General features: G+C 34.2%; 1 protein-coding gene across 17 annotated transcripts in view; it reads left to right on the top strand.

Annotated features, from left to right (window-relative positions):
- sls (sallimus) overlaps positions 1-10,272 on the top strand; it is a 959,631-nt gene that overhangs the window by 431,056 nt on the left and 518,303 nt on the right. For 16 of the 17 annotated variants that reach the window (XM_069830434.1, XM_069830438.1, XM_069830435.1 and 13 more), the window contains one exon: positions 7,230-7,468. In XM_069830434.1, the coding sequence (XP_069686535.1) occupies positions 7,230-7,468 (239 nt within the window). Of the gene's footprint in view, positions 1-5,620; positions 5,721-7,229; positions 7,469-10,272 lie in introns of those variants that run through there. The other variant, XM_069830445.1, reaches the window with a different exon arrangement.

The raw sequence follows: 10,272 nt of genomic DNA, 5'->3' as shown, positions 1-10,272 counted from the left end.
CAGTTGGTAAAGCTGTGCCCGGTGGGTAATATAGTAAACCACTGTAATGTGAAAAATATGGCAAAAATTATTATCATTATCATTATTATTATTATTATTATTATTATTATTATTATTATTATTATTATTATTATTATTATTATTCAGAAGAAGTATGTATGGATTACGAGTGGAGTGTAGCACAACTAGCAACTAGCCCACTGATATGAACCTATTGTGCTATCTCCAAATTTTGACCTCAGTGAGAAATTAAAGGTAAATTTTTGCTGTAACTTTCTCATTCAGGAAAAAAGTAATTTCACCTGTCTTAAGTTTATGACATGTCTGCCAGCTTTATTTCCCTTCGAGGGAAGCCATGCTAAGAATTTTAATTGCCTTTAAGAATCCACTGCCCTTTGTCAAGTTTGAATACGCAAACTGAAAGACAAACTCGGTAGCCACAAGACCACTGAGGATGACAGAAGCAGTTTAGTTAGAATCATTAATATTTAGTAATTGCATTTGTTTTGTGTACTAGTGGGTTGATACAAAAGTTCTAGCGTTTTTTCGCTGTGACAAAAGTTTTTATTTGAGATTAATAAATGACAGAAATTAATCTATAATATGTTCTCCTACATTATCTGTGACTCTGTACCAACACTGAGGTAGTTTTCCGATTCCACGTCTGAAGAAGTCTGGTTTGGAGTTACAGAAATCGTCAAGTCAAGTTGGTAAAGCATCTTCGTTACCAAATTTCCTTGTTGGTTAGAGAACCGGAAAAGGTGAAAATCTGAGGTCCCAAGATCGGGAGAATAAGGAGGATGTGGAATCACCTCCCAACCAAGCCCCTGGATAACTGCTTTCATCATATTAGCAGAGTGTGGGCGTGCATTATCAAGTTACAGCAGTCTTCCCAGTCGTTTTTCTTTAGTTACGGCCGTAAGGCGTCTGAGTTGTTGACAGTAAATGTCAACAGTTACGATTACATTCTTGGGAAACCAGTGGCGACTTATGACATTTTTTGTTTGTATGATATGAGACTGACGATTGATGACCAAGACAGAAAATAATAATAATAATAATAATAATAATAATAATAATAATAATAATAATAAAGGCATGTGCAATTAATTTCTTGCTACAGTTAAATTCTTCTAAATGATCAAATACAAATTCAGATATTCTTTCGGCAGTCCTGTCATCTGAAAGTCCTGTAATTCTTGTGTTTTATTATAGCTTATTTTATTTATTTTTATGTAATTTTGGTTTTTATTCATTTTATTTTTTATATTATATAATTTTAAATTATTTATAATTTCGTTTATTCTATTCTTTTAAAATGACCAATGAACTGAATTTAAGGAGACTGCATGGGGACCTGAAAATTCGTATTGTAGTCTCTGACAGGGTTTCCACACCCCCACCCAGAAAAAAGGGTCGTAGTATTAGGATATACGGTCATATCCTCAAACGCGGTTTAAGTCAAGCCATACCTTGCCCTCCACACTCACCCCTGTCCATAACTTCATTGCTAGAAAAAACCGTTTGCTGTAAGATATTTGGATGGTTCCTCGGAAAGTATTCCTAAGGTCTGAGATGTGCAGTGGCGACAACTCACTACAGAAAGTGGAAGTTTGAAGAAAATTATTACATCGGGATGGATTAAAAATAAAATCTGTAATTAAAATATTTTCTATCCTCAGAGGCACGAAATTAAACTGTAGGATCATCCTCATATCCTTCATGGAGGAATCGCCACTGTGGGAAACAGTTCGTAGTATACGACACCTTGTTTATCCCACTAGACACATAACATCATCTTCTGTGGATGGACACTAATTTTTGTATGGGATGCTGTGTACTGAAAGAACAGAACCATTTTATTTCAGTGCTTTCTCCGATGGCATTCTCCTCATACATGGCATAAATGTTTCGAGTCGCCTCCTCTGCCTTTGCTCCTGTATTAAACTCAAACTGAAGAATATGTCGGAAATATATATATAATTTTTTTTTCCACTTGACACTCCATCTTCTTTAGCCCACAAATAGCACAAACTTTCTTCAAATCCGTAAAATTCAAGGCGTATTTACAAGTATAACACTCCAAATAATAAACAATAAACAATCTTCAAACAATTGAGTATTGTGATGACAAACAAAACGCTACGAACTTATACATTAACCTTCTAGTATCAACAACAATATGATATGTGATTTTTTAACATGAAGGTTGTTTTTTCTGCTGCACCGTAACTTCAGAGGAGTAGGATGAAGATGAGTGGGAAGTCTTTTACAGATGACTGCCAGTAAGTTATTTTGGTCTTCATGACGTTAGAACTCTTTGAACAGCAGAGAAATTCTGTCGATATCTTTCACCATTTTCAGTTGCTAGATATCTTCTTCTTCCATAGCACTACAGTCCTGGGTGGGCTTTGGCTTCTCTCACAATCCTCGACCAATCACTTCTTTCCATCTTCTAAGTCCTATACTCTTCAAATCCATTTCCACGTCTTGCAACCATCTTTTCCTTGGCCTTCCTTTCTTTCTGACTCCTATTATTTTATTGTTCAACAGGTATTTTGATGTCCTATTATTTTGCATCCTTTCTACATGACCCAGCCATTCAAAACTCAAGGATTTAATATGCCTCACCAGATCCGTCATTTTTAATATCTGGCCAATCTTTAAGTTAGACCTAATCCTTCATAGTCCATTCTCACATATTCGTCCATATATACTGCCTAATGATTTTTCTTTCAAATCTTCGTAGAGCATTTATATCACTTGTATTTATTCATTCCAGGATTCAGCTGAGTATGCTACCACAGGTCGAATCAGGGTTTTATACAATTTAAGTTTTGTTGCTTGTAATAAAAAACCTGATTTTAACAATTTAAATTTGCAAAATATGCTCTGTTTCCCATTATTATTTTATTATTTATTTCTTCTGTTATCACTCCATTATTATTAATTCTGACTTCTAAATAAGTGAAATTATTAACACTTTCAAAAAGTATAATTTCCCAATATATTATTTGTATTAAGATTAGCACCATGACACACTTCCATCTTCATATATTTGGTTTTATCTATGTTGATAACCAATCCAGCTGGTTTTCCTGCTGTTTCTATTAATGATACCATTTCTTGTAGAGCCGGGATATTTTTTGTTATCAAAGCAATGTCATCTGCATAGACACAGGCTTGCTTAGACTTGTATAATATCGTTCCAGACACATTAAGTTCTTTCAACACTTTACTCATAGTTAAATTAAATAGTACTGCAGACAGATCATTTCCTTGTCTTACTCCGGTTGTCACTTCAAAAGTTACGTAAAGATTAATTTTTGGTCCTACAGAATATATCTGTTATGATAACAATAGTTATTAGAGGAGGAAAATTCGTTTCGGCACTGGAGATTGAACCTTGGTCCTTAGTTCTACATACCAAGTGCTCTAACCACTGAGCTACGCCGAAGTTCAAACCACAGCACCGGATCGAACAATAGAGGAGGGGGCCTCTAGTGTTTTTCCCTTTGTGGCCTGACTCCAAGTTCGACATATATGTTGACATATATAAGTCAACTATCATTATACAAGGAGCGCACTCAATTGAGTGACTTGGTGGCCCGAATTCCACAGTATTATTGCGCTGTTGGGCGAAGAATCTACGTACAGATTAATTTTTTATCCTACAGAATATATCTGTTATGGTAACAATGATTATCAGGGGAGAAAAATTCGCTCCAGAGCCTGGGAACAAACCTGAGTAATAACTATTATTTCAAAAGTTGCTAGATATGCTGTCACATTTATTTTGTTCAGTCCTCTCAGACAATCTCGTTTATCTGATATGGCCAAATGAGACGTTCATATTTAAACTAATGGATTAAGGCTGTCGTTGGTTTGTTCTTATTATTGTCATCAAAGAAAAACGTTGGAGACGGATTTGACATTTAACAGTGACCTATGATTAACATCATTTCCCAAGATAGATCATAAGTGGGCAGAATTGGCAAGAATTACTGCATTGTAGGCAGACACGAATGTTTTCTGAACACTGTTTTGAAATCATTTAAGTCACGGATTAATTTTAAGATTTATATTACAGAACGTCTTCACTTGTACACCTATGAATATAACAAATACCGATATTGCTTATCCCAGCCAGGATGATAAATCTCACCATCCTCGTTATATTTCGTAAAAATTAATTTGTGAATATATATTTTCAGATTCCGTACTATAATAATATTATTATTATTATTACGAGGCCTATTATTCAATTACTTGTTTTTTAGATTACTAGAAATATTAATTTTTACACGCCCATTTTTTAAATATATGCGGTAAATATTACATAGCCACCAGCATAGCTCAATCTACTAAGGCACTTGCCTGTCAATCTGGAGTTGCACTCAGGCACGGGTTCGATTCCCGCTTGGGCTGATTATCCGGTTGGGTTTTGCCGAAGTTTTCCTCAACCATAAGGTGAATGTCATGTAATCTATGGCGAATACTCGGCCTCACCTCCCAAAATACCATTTCACTATCACAAATTCCATCGAAACTAAATACCTTAGTAGTTGATACAGTGTTGTTAAATAACCAACTTTAAAAAAAATTACATACCGGCACTATTGTAGATTCTATATTTTAAACGATTCTTGTTTATAAATTTTTAACAGACACGTGCTTACAATGGAAAATCAGATTGACATTTATTTACTAAATTATTTACAGTGAAATTGAATGTAAAGAAAGAACCAGTATCCAATAATAGCGAAAGCAAGTTGCAAGTAAGCTAAAAATTAATGGTATTAAAATTTATACTTTCTGAGCACTATAAAGAAAATTGTGTAACTCTGCAATAAGCAATCAAGAATTTGAACTGCAGCTTTTCGGGATAGGAAGAGAAAGAGACAGGACTGACGTCAGAAAGAAGATTCATTGGGATAGAATACCCATTGAAAATTTTTTTCATCCTTATTATCAATCCCTCCTCCAACTCTACATACATTGAGAATGCAGTTAAAACTTAAAGACAGAGATTTCCGCTTTGCCATTTTGCACTGTCAAACTTATTTTATACTCCACAGAATTCAAAAGACGACTAAATTTTACAGAAAGGCCAGGAATGTATTGACAGGAAGCCTTTTAAGTGTTAAAAATCCTTCCATACGAAGGAAATTACCGGTAAGTACAACTTCCGACATTGCTGACCAGAGGGCTTTTTCAGGTAGAGGGTGAAATTTCTTTCTTGCACTAGTGGTACAATGACACTCAGTATAGTCATAGCAACATATTTCTTCAACTTGCTTTTAAGTCATTATAAGTTTCTCAATTTATAAAGAATATTTTACTCATTTCCAATCCGAAAGACGCGCTACAAGAGGAATTTCGAAGCGTTACAAAAGAGTAAAATTATGCAGGATTATATAGGCAATGTCCAGGGACCATATAAAAAGAACGTATTAACGAGGTTTTACTGTAATTATTAATTGTGTTAAATGCTGGGTGACACGTCTGATTATAGACGTTTTGACACAGTTCCTCTGTGGACTAGTTGGAGCATGGCACATATAGACTAGATGAGTAATCATAAGTTGGATATTTTAAACTCCGTCCCAGCAGTGTTGCAACCCTAACTGTTATGTTACGCTGCAGTCCTGCAGTAGAGTAGAAGACTTGAAACAGAGAGGAGGAGCCCGGGTGTCGTGATGTGTTGAGTGGTGTTCAAGGTGCGTTGCTAGGTTCTCGAGTTTCATTACAGTATTTATTTGTCACCGCCATCTGTTCCAGCTTGCATTTACATTGCATCTTTGATCTGTCAACATTTCTTCTTCCTGTAGGTTTATATTTTAAAAGATTAGTATCAATTTCTCGGTATCCTTTTAAGCATTTCGCAATAGTCGAGTTCTTCTTCATGTTGTGAATATTATTGTTTGTACCAGTAGTTTATTTTCTTTAACATACCTTTAAAATCCATATATAAATAAAATCATTTTCTAAGTATTTAATAAGAAATACACTTTCGTTTTCTGGATTGCATATAAGATATATATATTGGCCATAATTTCAAAATACATTTGAATTCATTTATAAAATTGTGCGATAAAAAAAATAAAATACTGTAAAATTAAATTGAATTAAAATAAATTAAATTAAACTAAATTAAAATAACTTAAATAATTTTAAAATAAATAAAGTAAATTATAATTAAGTAAAATTAAATTAAATTGAAATAAAGTAAAATTAAATTAAATTAAAATTAAATTAAAATAAATAAATTATTATTATTATTATTATTATTATTATTATTATTATTATTATTATTTTATTGAAACAGTAACTGCATATTAGTTTGAAATAATATACGGATACCATCCTACATATATAAAAATCACTGGCTATGATATTGATATGATACGTGATAACATAATATGTCAAAAAATACCACAACATCAGATTGAAGTAATTGTTGTTGTTGTTGTTGTTTTCTAATGCCAGGCGTTTGACAATAAAGTCATTTGACCTCTTGCACTCCAATATTTTTCAAAGATATTATCATGGTCAGCCACTGAAGCACAGATTTTGAGGTGTTCCGAATCCATTTCTTGGTTTGAGTTGCACAATGGGCAGTTAGGGGACTGATATATTCCAATTCTATGCAGGATTGAAGCAATCGTAAGTTATTCTGAAGGTCACCTGTGGTAAAGATTATTGAACTTAACATCATTCTTTCTTTGTTTCATCTTGCCCTCACTTTTTTTTTCTGGTAGAGGTTAACCTCCCGCATCTGTAAGCCACTACATTACAATGTGATATGGGATGGTAGCACATACAAGCACTTAGGCAATTCATGTAGGTCCATTGCGTTATCTTTAATTTTTACGTGAGCGAGAAATTTTGCCTGGAATTCTCTTGTTCAGGGACAGGATTCTTTTATGTGCCTTTAACTACGATACATGCTTTCCAGCTTTATATCCCTTCTGAAGGAAGCTGTGTTAAGAATTTTTATCACCCAAATAAATCCACAAAAAGGCCAAAAAGGCCTTTTTGATTGTATATAATATCTTTGACAAATGCATTTCTTTTTGATAGCTTATTTAGGACAATTTTCGGTTTATTTTGTGAAGTAATTTTGTTTATATGTAAAGGTGCATGAAAATGAAGCCTATAACACATGTATTATCATTATTATTATTATTATTATTATTATTATTATTATTATTATTAAATTCTTGCAGCAAAAACTCCTGTAGAAACCACCATTGTGCCACTGGAAAGCAGCTCCATATCTGAACACCAAGAATCGTCATCATCATTCACAATGAAGCGCTCAATGTTCATTCAGTCATCAACAAGTCAAGTAACAAGTTCTTCTTCGGTAACGACAGAGAAATCAGAGCCCACGGTGCAAGTTCACAGCTACAGCTCGCAATCTGAGGAGAAAATTGAGCAGATCGGTGACAAGCCCCCCTTGCAGGTAGGTGCAAGTTCAGTGCTCTTCTGTGTGGGTAGCTTCCTGCTTCTAATTTTAGTACCGGTAACCATGTATGATGAGGACTATCACCTTCCCCGTCACGTAATGGACTCTTTTACACTGTTAACTCTGTGCCAGATGCAATGATGTGTAAAATTTGACACCCATTTCAACTGAAAGTATTTACAATTTAAATTTTTTTTGTTGTTGCACTGTCAGCTATGTCTGAAGATCTTAATGTATTATGGTCTTTTCTAGTGGCATACGCAGAATTTTGTTAAGGGGGGTCATTATTAAAATTGTTTATAATCCCCAGTGTTTAATTAATAGTTCATAGTATTTTGTTGTTTAATTTGTAAATAACTTTTGTATACATGTAACTCTCATCTAAATCAAATTGTTGGATTCTTTGTAAGTTCATGCATATGTATATACACTTTTTGCTGGTTGAGTGGAAGAGAAGGCCTTACGGCCTTAACTCTGCCAGCTAAAATAAATCATTATTATTATTATTATTATTATTATTATTATTATTATTTTACTAAAATTTGAACTGTCAAATACACAAAACGTTAAATGAACGTTTCACAATAAAGTCAGAACTCAAACTAATGAATGGTTGAATACCAATGAGTTTAAAATCGACAGTGCTCAATATTTAACATCTGCACTGCAGAACTATCAAAACAATCTTTTTAATATGTTTCACAAGTTAAATTTCATATTGTGTCAGCTTCATTTTATTACAAGGTCGGTACTAGGCAGTAGGTCTCGCTATAATAAAGATAGCATTATTATAATTTGAACGTGTCACAGCACCAAGCACAGGGATTATACAGAGCGTTCGCCTACGGATGGGGCCAGGAAAGCGGCCTGCCTGTGGTGTCGCTTGCGGGAATCGTCTATCTGTAAGCTTCCGCTTTCCATACTATACTCTGTAGGGTTTTAATTTTAAAAGTTTAGCAGCAGTAAAGACTGATGTTTTTGAAACACTAACTTCCTGTGAAACACGTCTTAGAGATTTATTAGGAGAGCGTGTAAATGATGCACTGATTTCATCAATTTTTTCTCCCATCAATACTCTTTGTTTTCGCTTAGGAATTGTAGCATTTATCGACCCTGTTGTCCTTAATTTGTTAACAAGACGTCTAACAGTTTCTCTACCCTGAATTGGAGCACCCGGATATTTCACTTCAAATTGCCTACGCACCTCTCTACACGACTCTGTTTTCACATATGCATCATACATAAAAACTCTCTGTTCAAGCGTGAATTTTGCGTTTTGCATTGTTAACAAATTTCACACACACGCTGAATATTTTAGCAACTGTGACAAGAAACTGCACTGTACGTGTTAAATACTGCAACATCTGGCTCACAACTGATAACTTGTCGACCTTGATGTCCTTGATTGTCGAGCGTGTCTCAACAATTGCACGCACAAAGCGGCTTATCAGTACATGCTGCTTTCCTGGCCTCACCTGTAGGGGAACGCTCTGTATTAAAGGCAGAATAGGAGGACTATGTCTTATAGCGATGTATATTTTGTTACTCTGACAGTGAAAAATTATAGACGGGGAAACGATTATGGATAAAAAAATATTCAAATCTAAATATGTTTATTTTTTTAAGTTCAAAGGGGATGTTCAAATCCGATAACCCCCCTTGCGACGTCCCTGGTCTTTTATAACTATGAATGATTACTGGTACCTCCTCAATTACGGGATTCAATTAATATAATCTTTATTAATTTCCATTACTTCTTCGTAACTTTTGTTCACATCTGTGTCCGATAACCCCCCTTGCGACGTCCCTGGTCTTTTATAACTATGAATGATTACTGGTACCTCCTCAATTACGGGATTCAATTAATATAATCTTTATTAATTTCCATTACTTCTTCGTAACTTTTGTTCACATCTGTGTCCTAAATTCACCGAATGTATGCACTTACACTTATATCTTCCATGAGTTGTTCACGTTTTATTAATTTGCAAATGGTCTGCATTTTTCAACAATTTTTTTCTTCTTTGTCCTCTTCTTGCTGTTCAATTTCCTCTCTTTTGTTTTCTTAGTAGACTTACAAGTCCGTATCAGTTTTTGAACGCATAAAATGTAAATAGCTGTCTAATCTATTCCCTCTTTTCTTGGAATCCTTTCCCATAAATCAATAGATTTACATGTTACGTGTAATTAAGCTTTTATAATGGCTTTAGTATGAGTATTTAATGTTTAATCTTGCTAAATGTTACCACAGTCTACTATATACAGTCACGAAGCTTGAGTTTTGAAGGTGCTAGAAACAATAGACTGTGACGGTACTATTTTGCATTGCCTGTAATGAGGCGATATTAGCGATCCTAGTGGTGAGCAACTATCTAATGTTTGCATATTTACTACGTATTGAGCTTCGCGACTGTATATACTAGACTGTGGTGTTACGGTAAAAATGTTTTCTTTTTTTCAACGCAGTATAAGAAATTTGATATTGCCATTGCTCAAATACGAACACATGCATGATAAAATAGCACAAGTAAAGGGAAGGATTAAAAGTTAAAATGTATGCTTCCTGGTTCCCCATTATAATTATCGTTAATGTAATGAAGTACTCTTTAGAACTGAGCAGTTGTGGGATGGTCATTACATCAAGCTAATTGCGAAGACAATCTGGACTTGTAAAAATTTCAATCCTGTTGACAAGGAGGGCGTGATAATCATGATGGTCTACTGTCAGAAATAAATATTTAGTTTTATTAATTTTCCGTACACCATGTAAACAAGAAGTGTTGCTAAATTGTCTTAGAAAG

This window comes from Periplaneta americana, chromosome 7 (genome assembly GCF_040183065.1).
Source record: "Periplaneta americana isolate PAMFEO1 chromosome 7, P.americana_PAMFEO1_priV1, whole genome shotgun sequence".
NCBI classification, from domain to species: domain Eukaryota; kingdom Metazoa; phylum Arthropoda; class Insecta; order Blattodea; family Blattidae; genus Periplaneta; species Periplaneta americana.
Note: the sequence above shows the minus strand (reverse complement) of the source record. Positions and strands in the feature narration are given on the sequence as shown.